The following is a 17,353-nucleotide window of genomic DNA, read 5'->3' as shown; positions in this document are numbered from 1 at the left end:
ATTGCAATAATACATTTTTGGCACAGTTCTAATATTTAAGAAATAAAAAGCTATAATTTAAAAAAAAATTTTTTTTAATAATAGTTACCAGTTTTCCTCCAAATGAAACCTAAAAAAAAAATATTCTAATAAGTCCTAAGTGTCAAGTAAAAAAAAAAAATTACAAAAATTATTTTGGTAGTCAAACAAATAAAAAAGCTACGGTCATTAAACCACCACATGCACAAAATCACAAAAAGTTGCCTGGACATTTTAGCCTTTTTTTCGGCCTGGTCATGAAAGGGTTGATGCAAATATGCTAGTGTCTCCACACTAGTTGCATTCTTTAAAAAATTGAAAGACCACATTGTGGAAGAAAAAGATTTGCCACTTTTGGGGGGGAAAAAAAAAAACTAGTTCAGATGCATTGTCGGACTGCTTGGCAGCAGTGTTAGGCCTATTGCACACGACTGTATGGCTTTTTCAGTGTTTTGCGGTCCGTTTTTCACGGATCCGTTGTTCCGTTTTTTGTTTCTGTTCCGTTTTTCCGTTCGGCATATACAGTATACAGTAATTACATAGATAAAATTGAGCTGGGCATAACATTTTCAATAGATGGTTCAGCAAAAAACGGAACGGAAACGGAAGACATACGGATGCATTTCCGTATGTGTTCAGTTTTTTTTGCGGACCCATTGACTTGAATGGAGCCACGGACCGTGATTTGCGGGCAATAATAGGACATGTTCTATGTTAAAACGGAACGGAAAAATGGAATGCATACGGAGTACATTCCGTTTTTTTTTCGGAACCATTGAAATGAATGGTTCCGTATACGGGACGCAAAAAACAGCCAGTAAACGGGGGGAAAAAAACGGCTGTGTGCAGGAGGCCTTATCAGGTGGAACACCATGCAGGCTCTACAGCATCCATCTTGGCCCTCATTTTGCTATACGATGAGAAATTCCACCCTTGTAGAAATGATTATCTGCTCCATTTAAAAGGGGTTGTCTCATGATTCATGTAAAAAATTAAAATCAGACATCATATAGTACATGGCGACCTCTTTCTAACAAAACTGTAACCAGCCCTGTACCTCGCATTGATCCAGAGATCTCCTCGCAGCTCGGAGGGCGTGTTCTTTCTGCTGCAGTTCTTTCCCTATCACAGCTGAGGGGGCGTGTCCTTTCTCAAGGGGTGTGTCTTTTCTGCTGCACCTCTCTCCCTGTAACTGTCACAGCTTCTAAATGAAGGACTGGCTAGTGGCAATTAAAGGATGGAACCAAGCATGTGTGACCTGCTCATTAGCAGGACGTGCACATTGCCACAAGGGGCACCATTAGAAGGAAGTAAAGGGAACGTCTCGCAACTGGTGAACTTTAGTAATAGAAAGTATATTACCAAAGTAATTTGCAATTCATGCAGAATTATATCGAAGTATCACTTAATGTTGGGAGAACCCCTTTAAGCGAATCCATCTCAGCAGCAATATTAATTACAGAATTACAGCCACATGGACATGACTAGCGGTGCCTTGGGTACCGCAGTGAAAGGACAGTAGTAGTAAGGAAAGTCATCAATGAAAGAGTGTCTGTCTTCTCTCCTGACTCTTAGCAGAGAATTGTATTCTCTGTAATTGATCAACTCTGGAGCATCTTTTTTTAGGCTAGATAATGGGGAATACAAGTATTCGTGAAAAGAGTCCTGTCTGGAGAGGACTCTTTCATTCCCAGAAAACTACAATAATTTCATTTCAATCTAGCGTAGTATGGCGACTTTTGGGGAAAATGTTGTGATCTCAGTATACAAGTAATTTAGCCTGATTTTGTATGTTCTAAGTGTGTTTGGGGTTTGTATGTTCCGCTTTTGTATTTTTAATGACAGCTTGTTTTAAGCATGTTTTTCTACTTTTTTGGGTTAAAGCATGCCAAAAAAAGTCACGTTCGACGCACAAAAACATTGTAATGAAAAGATATCGGCGCTGCTGCTGATTGATGCCCTTTGTTTTCAGGAAGCGGAACGAATGCTTCAGGTAGAGGATAGCGAAAATGTGCCGCTTGACTATGAGGGCAGGAGCCTTCTCCAGATTCCTGTAAAGAGCTTGAAGTACAGGTATGGTGTGTGATGGTCTTTGTGGAGGCGTATTTTAGCATGAAAATTGCAAATAAAACATGTTTTGAACCAGTTGACTGTTGTACTGTTCTCCATACAAGTAGCCTTTAACATTAGTGAGCTGCAAAGGGGATCTGTCAGCAGTTCTGACGATGCTAAACTGCTGATAGCACTAGGTGGGGGCCAGGGAGAGCAATACAAACATACCTTTTGCACAGCTTTTATGATCAGTAATGGTGTGAATATTGACTTTTATTCTGTCAGATTCTGCTCCTGCAAGTGCACTGGAGGCGGAGCCTCACTGTTAAGTGCTCTCTGCATTGAGCTCTTTTACAGCCTTTCCCCTCTGCTTTGAGTGACAGCTGTAGCATCCAACCAGGACAGCACTACAGCTGTCACTCAGAGAAAAGGCCGGGTTTGTAAAGAAGCTCAGTGCAGAGAGCACTTCACAGTGACGCTGCCCCCAGTGCTCCCGACCTTGGTGATAACTCCTCAAATGGCATGTTAGTCCTGCTCTGCCCAGTCACTACCTAATGCGGTCTGCAGTTTTGCATGGTCAGACTTCCAATTCTGTCTACCTGTAGGTGCCACTGGGGAAATATTAGGAACTAAATGCTTACTGTTTATTATTGAGTACAGTATGTAAAGCTGTATGCAGTTATCGCCCTTTTAATGGTGTTCGCAAGCGTAAGTTTAGATTTAACCCTGTAATTGCAGTAGCTCTAAAGCTCTATCAGAAAAATGCTTCAATCTCTTCGCCTTTGTTTTTTAAAGACAAAATACCATATTTCCTACACCATAAGACGCACCTAGGTTTTAGAGGGTAAAAAAATGAAAAAAAGAAAATAAAAAAATATATATATATAATCAGACCCCCATTGCTCATCAAACCTCAGATTAGACCTCCTCTTAGACCCCCATTCCTCATCAGACCCCCTCAGATGAGACATGAAATGAGTAAATTTATCTAGCACACTCTGCCAGCTCCTCACTGTACTGTGACTTGACGTCACACAGCGTCTGGTCTTTAGTGCACGGTTGGCAAAGTCAGGTCGCAGCGTAGTGTGTGGCACCAGCTGAAACCAGGGAGCGGTGAGTACAAGCCAACCTAAGGAGCGCTGTATTTACCATTCCGCAGTCCTACTACATAGTAGTGAATGCTTCCATAATGGGAGTGCTTACTACCATTCGCCTCATAAGACGCATTGGCCGTTGTCCCACACTTTTGGGTGCATCTTATGGTGCCGGAAATAAGGGTAGATATAAATGGGCATTCATTTTCATAGTAAGACTGTCTGTCTATTTTTTATGGTTAAAAAAATGCTTGTTGAAGTTATTAACCCCTTCCCGACTGCCATACGGCTATATACGTGCTAATTACACATGCCCCGTGCAGCTAGCTTGTATATAAATGTTATGGCACCTCTTTAATCCAAGCGCTGCAAATCCATTAAAGTGAATGAGTCCGCATCCGAGCTGCAAAAACTCGGCTCTGATGTGGACCAAAACAACGGCCGTGTGCATGAGGCCTAAGACGATTGGTCAAAAAATAAAAAAGCTATGGCTCTTAGACATTAAGACATCAGTTTCTTTGTTTTAAAAATGCTATTGTGTAAAACTTAAATAAGAAAAAGTATACGTATTAGGTATTGCCACATCCGTAACGATCTGTTCTATAAAAATGTCACATGACCTAACCCCTAAGGTGAGCGCTGCAAAAATAAATAAATAAAAACTGTTCCAAAAAATTTTTTGGTCACCTTGCCCCATAAAGTGTAATAATGAATGATCAAACAATCATATGTACCTAAAAATGGTACCAATAAAAACATCAACTCTTTTTCTGCAAAAAACGAGCCCCTGCACAAGACGATCGGCAGAAAAAATAAAATAAGGCGTTCAGAAAATGGAGACACAAACATTATTTTTTATTTTTTTTAAATGCTTTATTATGTAAAACTGAAACAAACAAAGAAAGTAGACATGTTTGATATAATTGCGTCTAACAACCTGCTCTATAAAAATAGCACGTGATCTACCCTGTCGGAAGAATCTTGTAAAAAAAAAAAACTGTGCCAAAACAGCCATTTTTTTTTGTTACCTCTCCTCCAAAAAAAAACGTATATGTACCCCAAAATAGTACCAATAAAACTGGCACCTTATCCCCTAGTTTCCAAAATGGGGTCACTTTTTGGGAGTTTTTACTGTAAGTGTGCATCAGGGGGGCTTCAAATGGGACACGGCATCTAAAAACCAGCCCAGCAAAATCTGCGTTAGAAAAAACCATATGGCGCTCCTTTTCTTCGGCGCCCTGCCATGTGCTTTTACATCAGTTTACGACCACATGTGGGGTGTTTATGTAAACCGCAGAATCAGGGTAATAAAGAGTTTTGTTTGGCTGTTAACCCTCGATGTATTAAAGAAAAAAATGGATTAAAATGGAAAATCTGCCAAAAAAGTGAACTTTAGAAATTTCATCTCCATTTTCCTTTAATTCTTGTGGAACACCTAAAGGGTTAACAAAGTTTGTAAAATCAGTTTTGAGTAACTTGAGGGGTGTAGTTTCTACAATGGGGTCATTTATGGGGGGTTTCCACTAAGTAAGCCCCACAAACTGAACTGGTCCTTAAAGTCGGTTTTGGAAATTTTCTTAAACATTTCAAGAATTGCTTCTAAACTTCTAAGCCTTCTAATGTCTTAAAAAAAAGAAAATGACATTTACAAAATGATGCCAACATAAAGTAGACATATGGGGAATGTTAAATAATAAATATTTTGAGGTATCACTTTCTGTTTTCATGACGTACAATGTGTCACGAGAAAACAATCTCAGAATGACTTGGATAAGTAAAAGCGTTCCAAAGTTATTACCACATAGTAACACGTCAGATTTTCAAAATTAGACGTGGTCACGGGGTATCAATGACCCTTGGTCATGAAAGGGTTAATTATGTGCACTTTCAATGTCATGAACTAACATGACCTGGATAGGTTAAAAAAAAATCTTCACTTTCTGTGAGTAAGCCTACTTTCACACTGGCGTTTTGGCTTTCTGTTTGTCAGATCCGTTCAGGGGTCTCACAAGCGGTCCAAAACGGATCAGTTTTGCCTTTAATGCATTCTGAATAGAAAAGGTTCCGCTCAGAATGTATCAGTTTGCCTCCATTCCGTCTCCATTCCGCTTTGGAGGCAGACACCAAAACGCTCCTTGCAGCGTTTTGGTGTCCATCTGACAAAACTGAGCCAAACTGATCCGTCCTGGCACACAATGTAAGTCTATGGGGACGGATCCGTTTTCTATGACACAATCTGGCATAATAGAAAACGGATCCGTCCTCCATTGACTTTCAATGGTGTTCAAGACTGATCCTTCTTGGCAATGTTGCAGATAATACAAACGGACCCGTTCTGAACGGATGCAGATGGTTGTATTATCTGAACGGATCCGTCTGTGCAGATCCATGACGGATCCGCACCAAACGCGTGTGTGAAAGTAGCCTAAAGCTGGTTCTAGTAGCACAAGAAGATTTGTCGGCTCATGGACTCCGCTTATGGTGTACCACACCTTTGAGTTCATACCATAATATGTAAGGCATGGTAAGAAGTGGAGGATGCACTCTGCGTTTTTATGCAAAATTTCCTGTAAGAGTCGATTTCCAATAAGTAATGCACGTTTTATCTCCAACATTTCAGTTGACACGGCTTCGGTGCAGATTACCAAATGGATGCAGTGCTCTGAGTGACTGATTGCCAACTTGTCCAATTCTATAATAATTAAGCCCGATACGCCTGTAATATTGGACCGTGCATTCATTCAGGATGACTAATTACTAAGCACTTGTTTCATTTTGCATAATCTTTTTCTGGCATTTGCCCGCCTTGCCGCAAAGCACTTCAAAGAGCGAGAAGCTGCTTCCAATCAGGGTCAGCAAAGTGACGCCATTAATGCTTCTGCCGGAGCTGCTACTAACCACCATGTATGTTTATTCTCTAGCCTTGATCCATCAGTTGTAAACATATCAGATGAGATGGCAAAAACTGCACAGTGGAAGGCTCTTTCCATGAACCCTGAAAATGCCAAAGTAACCAGGTCTAACCAGAGGTAGCTATCACACGTTGACGTTCTTTGATCTAATAGCACTTCTGGTAGTAATGCATGCAATGCAGAGACACAATGAGTCTAATGCATAATGTCCAATATTTCATCACATATTTTGCTACTTTTAGCCGTTCTGTTTTTATGATTCACTAGAAGTAAATGTATTTTTATCTCCAGGATTTAACAATTGATGACCTACCCCTAGGACAGGTCATTAATATCAGATTGGCAGGGGTCCATAGCTCCAGAACCGCACAGCTATCGCCCCTGTGTAGTGGATGGAGCTGGGTACTGCAGCACCGCTTCCATTCACTTCAGTGGAAGCGCCACTTCGATAACCAGCTCCATCCACTACACAATAGACAGAGCCGTATAGTTAGGACTCCAGAAAAGCTGATCAGTGGGGGGTTTTGGGGTATCAGAACCACACTTATCTGATATTGATAATTTATCTTAGGAATAGGTCATTAATTATTAAATCCTGGAGAACTCCTTTAAGATGGGGTCCAAAAAACCTGCTTCTCTGCATGTACACTGCATCAAAATTTTAATATGTGACCGTGTGACAGGTCACATCAAAGTATAGTACTCGGCGACCGAGCGTAATGTTTCTTCGCCTGTGGATTGTACAGACAGTCCTTCAAAGGGACACTAAACCTAGAAATGAATCCTAAAAGTAACCGGCAAATATAGTTGCCCTTTCTCAGTCTCCAGCACTTTCTGCATGATCCTGACAAACAGTCTTGTAGACATCCTGCAGAGAACAAAGGGGTTAAGCTCCAGTTGATCTGCTCCATCTTCAGATGGAGACAGAGGGACGGGGCTTAAAGGGAACCTGTCATCACCTTTATGCTGCCCATACTAACTGCAGCATGAATTAGAGACAGGCAGGTTGATTTCAGCGGTCTGTCATTTATTAGTTAAAAATAAGTGGATGCCGAGAACCAACATCACAATCGTTGCAGACAGGGCCTGGAAAAGAGTCACGGCCACCTGAGAAGAGTCCTGGTTATTCATGAATTCCTGGTCTCCCTGCCCGCCTGCTGATGGCTGACAGTCTTCTACCTAGTTTTCTCTCTTTCTCTCTAGGAGAGAACTGCCAATCATCAGCAGGTGGGTGAGAGAGCAGGAGATTATGTATAACCATGACTCTTCTCAGGTAGATCTGACTCTTTTCAAGGCCTGGGCTGCAATGATTATGATGCCGGTTCTCGGTTATGACACATCGCTGACATCAGCATTTCTGTCACTACCTTATACTGCCCTCGGTGAGGTCAGTATAAAGGTGATGACAGGTTCCCTTTAATAACCCTTTTTAGGCCAGACACAGAGGAGCGAGTTCAATGACAAAAACGCACTGTGTGTGTAAGCACGATTTCCCATTCTAACCTCGGCTCCTCTGACAGGATTGCACAGCATTATAATGATTTATAATGCGGTGTGTCCCTGCCAGACCCCAAATCTACTGAGTTGTTCTGACATAATGCTGTCAGTGTAATTCACTAGATACATGTCCGGCAGGGACACACAGCATTAGGCCTCATGCACACGGCCGTGTTACCAGTGTATCACTGTAGAGCAGAGGCGGCATGAAGCGCACGGAGTCATAGCAACCAATGACGCCGTGCGCTCCTGCTGTCAGCAGGAATCCCGGCCGGGTTACCACGGACCGCTCTCGGCCGCGGAACACGGCCGTGTGCATGAGGCCTTATAAATATCATTATAAAGCTGTGTGATCCTGTCAGAGGAGCCGAGCTTAGAATGGGAAATCAAGCTTACACACACTGCGTGTTTCTGGCGTTGAACTCGCTCGTCTTTGTCTGCCCTTAATCCCACTGCCGAATGGACACAACAGGGAGGGTCCTCCACCAGCCACTTGTCTTACTGTCAGGCCTCATGCACACGAACATATTTGGTTTCCGTGTCCGTTCCGTTTTTTTTTTTTTTAAGCTAGGATGTGGACCCATTCATTTCAGTGGGTCCGCAAAAAATGCAGACATCAGAGTGTGCTGTACGCATCTGTATGTCTGTTCCGTAGCCCCGCAAATAAATATAGAGCGCGTCCTATTCTTTTCGTTTTGCGGACAAGCATAGGCATTGGTACAATGGATACACACAAAAAAAAAAAAACGGATGTCACGCGGGCGTCATCCATATTTTTTGCAGACCGCAAAATACATACATTCGTGTGCATGTAGCCCCAGACACAGTATAATGAGGAGGAGGAGGACATGGATGATCTTCTGGGACACAGTAAAGGGAGGAGGTGCAATGTTTGTGTTTAGTGTTCCTTTAAGGCAATACATTGGCAGAATAACAATGTGATCTGGACTGAACAGGAGTTGTCCTGATAAAGAAGAAAATGTATATTGAGGATAAAACTGAGTCTGACAAGATTTTACATTATGAACCGTCACATGGTATTATGCGGTGTATGCACATTTGAATTGTTGACGAGTTTTGACTTAATGATCTATTCTTTAAAATGGTGGTGTTTTTTGTTTTGTTTTTTTCTGACACTCATCCCCCCATCCCTCCCAACCCCATCAATTGGGCTAACACCAAATTGTCTCTGGCAGGTTGTCAAAGTAATGTAAAATCTTCATTTTTTTTTTTTTTTTTTCGTCAATGATGTAACGTATGGGTAAGTAATACAGTGCATTGAAAAACACTGAGGGACATGTATAAAAGTGACTGATTGAGGGTCTTTTTAAAGGATTTGTCTGCACCCCCCTCCCCAAGCTAAAATGAATTAAACGCATTCTGGCTCTTAACATACAAAATTAAATTCACTCACCTGTTTGTTGGTTATCCGTTCAGCGCTGAGGGTCTTGTCCCATCTGTTGTCACATGCACCCATTCACTGGACTCACCACGTGACACTGAGGACAGGTAATGGCTGCAGCAGTGTATGTGATGACAGACAGGGTGTGGACCATCCGCAGGGGATTCTTCGCTCTGGAATGACTTTCTTTGTTCTGTTAAACCCATTCTGGCCCTTAATTCATTTTTAGCTTGTGGGGGTCAGACAACCCCTTTAAGTCCTGATATATCTGTTTTTAGTAAACAATTGTTTTTCCCATGAAATGGCAATCCTGGATCATGTTGTCTTTGCAGTCTGTATTGTTCCTCTGTTGCCCCTGAATACATTACCACTTCTAGTAGGAAGAGCAGAGGAATGGCATAGCACATGGTTCTAAGAAAAGCAGCTCCAGAATTAGGAGCACAAAGATAGACTAAAATGGATGTGTTAGAAGTGTTAACAGGTCTTTTCTTAATACAGAGACGCTTCCAGGGTAGGGACCATTTATAGCATAAATGCTGCAGATTTTCCGCAGTGGAATACCCACCGCATATACTGTAGCTGCAAGACTGATGTGGACCTAACTTACACGCCATGCAGATTTGAAATCCCATTTATGTTTGCAGATTTATATGCCACGAAATTTCCCATTTTGCACTACAGAGGGTGAAATCTGTGGCATATTTTCACATTTTTGTGTAGCAGTTACTGCTGTGGATCATCAGCAGGTGTGGCAGTACCCTAATGGTCCATAAATCAATCTGCTGGCCGTAGAGCATCACTGAACTTGGTACAAATGGTCACCGATGCCAGTATTTCCTGGACCACGCCGGGCCCCAATACAGCATGTAATAGAAGCTTCACTACCCAGATTTGATAGTATAGGACATTGTATACATGTTCCTCAGTGTCATACGCCCTAGGAACAATTGCTCTTTGCATGCAGAGTACCTGTTTGTTCTGGCATGAGCTTTCTTATGAAGGGAAATTCATTGTGTTAGTTCAGTGTAACAATGTGTTTATTCAGCTCACCGGACCGGACCCGAGCAATAGCTATACGAAGTCCAACAGGAGCTTCCTTTATTCATAATCCAATATAAAACAGGCTAATGATGGCATTAGAAAAGCGAAGGAGCTATATACATGTAGTTCCAAAGAAGGAGCGGAGTTATTTTGGAACTTCGTATATCTAGCTCAGGGGCGGACACAGACAGCAGAGGGCACCTGTGCAAAGAATGTGCCTGGGCCCCTCCACCCCCCCAAGCCAAATTCTCAACCTAACCTATTCCCTCCTAACATTACATACAGCAATACAAAACATACAGGGTAAGGCCTCATGCACACGACTGTTGTCTGTTGCGGATCCGCAAAACACAGATGGCGTACCTGTGCGTTCCGAAACTTGTGGAATGACATGGACACCCATTGATATAACTGCTTATTCTTGTCCGCAAAACGGACAAGAATAGGACAGGTTATATTTTTTTTTTTGTGGGGCCACGGAATGGAGCAACGGATGCGTAAAGCACACGGAGTGCTGTCCGCATCTTTTGCGGCCCCATTGAATTGAATGGGTCCGCATCTGAACCTCAAAAACTGCGGCTCGGATGCGGACCAAAACAATGGTCGTGTGCATGAGGCCTAAGGCTACTTTCACACCTGCGGCACTACGATTCGTCCAGACACAAACCACAGCATGCAGTGGTTTGTGTCCTGCTGATTCTCTGCATTTTTGCCAAATTGTGGCCTGATCTCTGCCGTACCCCGTTATAGTTAATGGGGCCGGCGGGCATTCTGTCTGCATCCAATAGTACCGGATCCAGTGAATTCCGGCAGGCTCTTCTCTGCTGTAACAGCCTGCCAGAATCACTAACGCTGATGTGAAAGTAGCCTAATACAGCGCCACATACCTTGTACATCCAGTGACGTCGCCGTAGATGTAGACCTTCTCTTTTCCCATCTTCTCCTTTCAGACCAGACCACCATGAAGATTTCTGTCGGCCATCTCTTCTCTCTGCAGAGTTTGACAGACAGACATCTTAGTTTCCTACTTTTCCAACATCCTCCAACCTTCTGAACATGCCTCCTGCCACCTCTAATACTGTGGCTACTGTGCTGCCCAATACTATACTGCAGAAACAGACAAACCCCCTGAAAATACTAGTACCAGATAGTGCCCCTTCAATAATTATTGGCACACAGTGCCCTAAAAAAATAACTGTGCCCAGGAAACTGTCCCCAACACTAGTATAAACATAATGTCCCCCAAAAATAATTGTAAAAAAAATGCTGTTGTGTGGCAGTAAAAAAAAAAAAACCTCCTCTTAGTGCCCCCAGTAGAGCCAATGTCCCTATAGTGCCCTCATAATGTGTGCTACTGCCCCCTACTGTGTGCCCAAAAAAAACCTCTTAGTGCCCCCAGTTGAACTAAGGTCCCCATAGTGGCCCATAATTTGCACCAGTATAAAATGCTCCTATATAGTGCTCCCATAGTGCTCCTCCCCCCCGTCTCATGGTGCCTGACATAATATGCTAGTATAAAATTCCCCTATAGAGTGCCCCAGGTAGATGACCCGATAATGCTCCTCTCCCCCTTCCCCATAGTGCCCCCATAATGTATGCCAGTATAAAATGCCACTATAGTACTCATCTCCACCCACATATTGCACATATACTGTAGTTTGTGCCATTATAAAATGCCCCTATATAATGCCCCCCAGCAAATTCCCCCACACTTCTCCATGTGGGATAGTATATAATGCCAATATATAGGGCACCCAGTAGATGCCCTTATATGGCTCCTCTCCCCCCCACCATAGTGCCAGTATAATTCTAATATATAGGGCTCCCAGTAGATGCCCCCATAGTGCTTTTCTCTCCCCATGTGTGCCAGTAAATAATGCCCCCATAGTGCTCCCTCCATGTGTACCAGTAAATAATGCCCCCTAGTAGATGCCTCCATAGTGCCCCTTCTCTCTCTGTGTACCAGTAATAATGCCCCTAGTAGATGCCTCCATAGTGCTCCTCTCCCTCCATGTGTACCAGTAAATAATGCCCCCTAGTAGATGCCTCCATAGCGCTCCTCTCCCTCCATGTGTACCAGTAAATAATGCCCCCTAGTAGATGCCTCCATAGCGCTCCTCTCCCCCCATGTGTGCCAGTAAATAATGCCCCCTAGTAGATGCCTCCATAGTGCTCCTCTCCCTCCATGTGTACTAGTTAATAATGCCCCCTAGTAGATGCCTCCATAGTGCTCCTCTCCCTCCATGTGTACTAGTTAGTAATGCCCCCTAGTAGATGCCTCCATAGTGCTCCTCTCCCTCCATGTGTACTAGTAAATAATGCCCCCTAGTAGATGCCTCCATAGTGCTCCTCTCCCTTCATGTGTACTAGTAAATAATGCCCCCTAGTAGATGCCTCCATAGTGCTCCTCTCCCTCCATGTGTACTAGTAAATAATGCCCCCTAGTAGATGCCTCCATAGCGCTCCTCTCCCCCCATGTGTGCCAGTAAATAATGCCCCCTAGTAGATGCCTCCATAGTGCTCCTCTCCCTCCATGTGTACTAGTTAATAATGCCCCCTAGTAGATGCCTCCATAGTGCTCCTCTCCCTCCATGTGTACTAGTTAGTAATGCCCCCTAGTAGATGCCTCCATAGTGCTCCTCTCCCTCCATGTGTACTAGTAAATAATGCCCCCTAGTAGATGCCTCCATAGTGCTCCTCTCTCCCCATGTGTGCTAGTAAATAATGCCCCCTAGTAGATGCCTCCATGGTGCTCCTCTCTCCCCATGTGTACTAGTAAATAATGCCCCCTAGTAGATGCCTCCATAGTGCTCCTCTCTCCCCATGTGTGCCAGTAAATAATGCCCCCTAGTAGATGCCTCCATAGTGCTCCTCTCTCCCCATGTGTACTAGTAAATAATGCCCCCTAGTAGATGCCTCCATAGTGCTCCTCTCTCCCCATGTGTACTAGTAAATAATGCCCCCTAGTAGATGCCTCCATAGTGCTCCTCTCTCCCCATGTGTACTAGTAAATAATGCCCCCTAGTAGATGCCTCCATAGTGCTCCTCTCCCTCCATGTGTACCAGTAATAATGCCCCTAGTAGATGCCTCCATAGTGCTCCTCTCCCTCCATGTGTACCAGTAATAATGCCCCCTAGTAGATGCCTCCATAGTGCTCCTCTCTCCCCATGTGTACTAGTAAATAATGCCCCCTAGTAGATGCCTCCATAGTGCTCCTCTCTCCCCATGTGTGCTAGTAAATAATGCCCCCTAGTAGATGCCTCCATAGTGCTCCTCTCTCCCCATGTGTACTAGTAAATAATGCCCCCTAGTAGATGCCTCCATGGTGCTCCTCTCTCCTGCCTCCATGGTGCTCCTCTGTCCTGAGGACGGCGATACAGATGAATATAGAGATGAGCCCTTCCACAATGAAAGCTCTAATCTCTCCCTGCTGCTGAACCTCTCGCGGGCCCCCCTCCCGCACTGGGCCCCTGTGCAGCCGAACCAACTGCACAGACTGTATGTCACCCCTGTTCCTTTGCTTTTTTTAGTGCTATCAGGTTATGAGTGGGGACCGGTTTCAGTCTGAAACGCATAAACCAGATAGCGGTTTGTCCGTTTATACTATGACTGCAAACCCGACCTGTTGATGTGCCGTGTGCCTGTTTTTATATTGGATTATTAATAAAGGAAGAACCTATGCTCCATGGATGCAGTGCTGAGCTTCTGTCAGACTTCATATAGCTATATCTTGGTAGCCAACCATGTAAAAAAAATATAAATGTGGCTCCTTAACATAATTTGCCTGATACGTATGTGTTCACATTCCTTCTTCACAACTTACTAAACCTCTCTAAAACGTGCCATGTGTGTAATGAATATGACTACATTTCCAGTGTGCATATGTTAGAAGTTTTGGATAATGGCATGTGAATGGCCACGTATGAGATACAGCTGTAAATTCACTACTCTGCTAACACACACGGGTTGTTGTTTTTTTTTTTCAATTTACTTCGACAGAGGGAAAGAGAGGTCTGTACGGCTGCGATTAGCACTACATGTTCATGTCTGGCGTGCAAGTCTAATTTATCCTAAACCTGTTTGAGGTTGCAGCGAGGTCTCTAAGCAGCATAGTTAAAGGGGTTGGCACTACCCTAGAAAACCCCCTCATGTCTTACCTAAACATTCCAGTTCAGCGTATCCCACTGCCCATAGATCCAGCCTGTAATCCGCAGCCTCCGTGTCCAGGGCAATTAAAGGGCTTGTCTCACTTCAGCAAATGGCATTTATCATGTAGAGAAAGTTACTACAAGGCACCCACTAATGTATTGTGATTGTCCATATTGCCTCGTTTTTCCATCACATTATACACGGCTCGTTTCCATGGTTACGACCACCCTGCAATCCATCAGTGGTGGCTGTGCTTGCACACTATAGGAAAAAGTGCCGGCCTCTCCGGTGGCCAGGACCGTGGGAGCGCGGTGGTCGTAACCCCTGGATATGAGCAGTATGTAATGCCATGTAAAATGACTCAGACCAGCAAAGGATGCAATATGGACAATCACAGTACATTAGTAAGTACCTTCTGTTAACTTTCTCTACATGATAAATGCCATTTGCTAAAGTGAGACAACCCCTTTAATGTTCGGCAGTCACATGATTAACCCAAGTGACTGTTGTCCCGGATGCATCCTCTTCTGCGCTTGCACATGCACAGATACATGCAGCAAAACCTGTGGTGTATGCATGTGCGCTGCATGTTTATAGGGCAGAAGAGGATGCATCCAGAGCAGCAGACACATGGGTGAATTGTGTGATCGCCGCCATCTTGATTGCCACGGAGGCAGCAGACACTGAACCTGGCAGCTCACATACGATATGAGGGGGCTTGGGGTTTCCTAAGCTAATACCCACAAGGTTAGGGCGTCGAAAAAAGGAACTTTTTCTGGTAGCAGGAATGTTTCCCTTCGTTTGATCAGCGAGTCTATTTATCCAGAAGATGAAAAGAAAAAATCCTAAGGCAATTTTTGTTTGCCGCAAATTAGTCATGCCCATGTAATAGTGGCAGGACAAAGTGCCATCCTATGACGGCATTCAGTCTTTGATCACCGCAGTCGGGGCTTCATGCTTGATGTAATGATATACTTGCGCTCCTCTGTACACTGCTTTTTCTGGATTGACTTTCTGATTGATATTACGTTACGTGCCCAGTTTATTCCGAATGTGTGTGGAGGATATTAATATTTTCTGCGGGCACACTGTACATTATCATGTTTAAGGTTGATCTGCTGTCATGGACGTCTTATCATGCTTATTGATTGAATATCTGCTTCTCTTCTCAGTCCTGACAAACCGGTTAGTGTGAAGATCACCCTAGAAGATGAAAGTTTCCGAAAATACGTGGATGCCGAAACCTCCTTATAGAACGAACCCCCATCAAGAAGACGAGCGTGGAAAGAGAAGCGTGTGCGAGATTGTATGTGACGTGTGTGAATGTACCTGGCGTGGGTATCAGACCATCAGTGCGTGCAAACATTTCCAGAATACTGTGTGTGCACCGGATAAATTATTAGCACTGTAAATACTGTATAGGATCTCAGGCGGGCTGTCTGCACAGGATGATCACTCGGCAATTATTTATTCAATAGGAATTTTTATAGAATTCTTTTTAATTGTATATTTAATAACCTGTCATCAAGCAATAGTGTTAAACCCGAACCATCGGGCAGTTCTCCATATGTCATTCCCATGTTCATGTATAATGCAGATCTGTTTTGCTTTTTATTAGATTTTTTTTAAGTCCTAATTTGCTTGGGTGGAATCATTAGCCAAACCTGCCAGTAGGGTCCCCTTAGGACAGTGGATTTTATCTTCAGTTGACAAAAGAACAAAGCAGAGAAGTCATTGCTTCTACAGAGCACTTTGGCCTTCCATACCCCTAAACGCGTTCTGTAAGATGCCAGTTACCTCAGACAAACCATAGTACCCCCCGGCATGGCTACACTGTGTATTGGTGCCATAGTAATATTGTTTCTTATTCGCTAGTTTCCTGCAGCCACACAGCATTAATATAATGGCTCCGATGTAGGGCCCGTCGTTTATTCTGTGTAATGGCTAGGCTGGCACACCGGTTTGACAGGAGTCGATTAACTCAGGATATTTGTGCAATAAGCCACGTCATATTATCATTTTTTTTTTTTCCGCCAAGTTTGCTATTAAGTAATGATGTGGCAATTTAACTGTAGCTGCTTATATATCAGGCTGCCCAGATCACGCACATTGTACCCCAGGGGCAATCATTAGTGATTTCTGAAGAACGATAATGAAAGTATTGAATTAGAAAATGACACTACACTACGCCTTATTATGAGAAAAAACGGTGATGAAACAGTAAGTCTGCTGGTTTCTTAAAGGGCCACAAAATAGGTGATTAATTGTATGATCACGGGGGCAACCTCTTGGTCCCAAAGTGGGGTTCCCTGTGTAGTGCACAAGTGTCATCTCTGCTCCATTCACTACTTTGGGATTAGTTGAGATAGCCAAGTGCTTCACTCTGCAGTCCCATAGAAGTGACATGAGCGGTGGCCACACATACATGCGGTCACTCCACTCACGTAGGAGATTCGGGAACCCCTGCTCTTATCATTTGGATCCCCAGCACTAAATGAGGTTTGTGGGCCAGACCATGTAAATGGACAGTAGTACCCCCACTCCTGATTTGGAGGTATCCAATAAGTAAAGGGCCTATTACACTGCCCTTTTTTCAGCCAGTTTTCTGGTACAAGCGTGTACTTGAGGCTCCATTATCAGCAGCACATCTCCTTGTGTAATCAGGGAGGACGTGCCACCAATACAACGGAAGGGGCAAGGAAAGATCGCCATAGCAATCATTCCTCCCCATACACTTTGCATCAGACGGTGTAATAGGCCGATGCAAATGAGCGCTGATTTAATGAGTTTATCATCGAACAGCCTTCATCTTGCCCAGACATCACTGTAAGGGCTCATGCATACGACCGTCTGTTCGGTCCCTATCCGATCCGCACCCGTGCATTTCAACTGGGCTGCAGAAGATTCATACAGCACCCTGTGTGCTGTCCATTCCACAGCCTCGCAAACCAAATGAAACCTGTCCTATTCTTGTCCGTTTTGCGGACAAGGTAGGAAATCTCTATTCAAGTGAAAAAGAAAATGGCAGCATGCACACGGCCAGGATCCGTGTTTTTCAGATCCCTGATTTGTGGACCGCAAAACGCTTAACAGCCGTGTGCATGAGCCCTAATAGGAGCTTAACGCTTTAAGAACCAGTCAAAAATTCCTTCTTCTTTGCATTTTCAAGTAAATTGGGGGATTAAGA

The 17,353-nt window shown here is 43.8% G+C and overlaps 1 protein-coding gene across 10 annotated transcripts in view; it reads left to right on the top strand.

Annotated features, from left to right (window-relative positions):
- SLC4A7 (solute carrier family 4 member 7) overlaps positions 1-16,009 on the top strand; it is a 154,640-nt gene extending 138,631 nt beyond the window's left edge. For 9 of the 10 annotated variants that reach the window (XM_040433230.1, XM_040433229.1, XM_040433227.1 and 6 more), the window contains 3 exons: positions 1,991-2,091; positions 6,086-6,193; positions 15,339-16,009. In XM_040433230.1, the coding sequence (XP_040289164.1) occupies positions 1,991-2,091; positions 6,086-6,193; positions 15,339-15,420 (291 nt within the window). In that variant the 3' untranslated portion in view covers positions 15,421-16,009. Of the gene's footprint in view, positions 1-1,990; positions 2,092-6,085; positions 6,194-8,769; positions 9,436-15,338 lie in introns of those variants that run through there. The other variant, XM_040433231.1, reaches the window with a different exon arrangement.
- Positions 16,010-17,353: the final 1,344 nt, after the last annotated feature.

This window comes from Bufo bufo, chromosome 5, assembly GCF_905171765.1.
Source record: "Bufo bufo chromosome 5, aBufBuf1.1, whole genome shotgun sequence".
In the NCBI taxonomy this organism is placed as follows: domain Eukaryota; kingdom Metazoa; phylum Chordata; class Amphibia; order Anura; family Bufonidae; genus Bufo; species Bufo bufo.
Note: the sequence above shows the minus strand (reverse complement) of the source record. Positions and strands in the feature narration are given on the sequence as shown.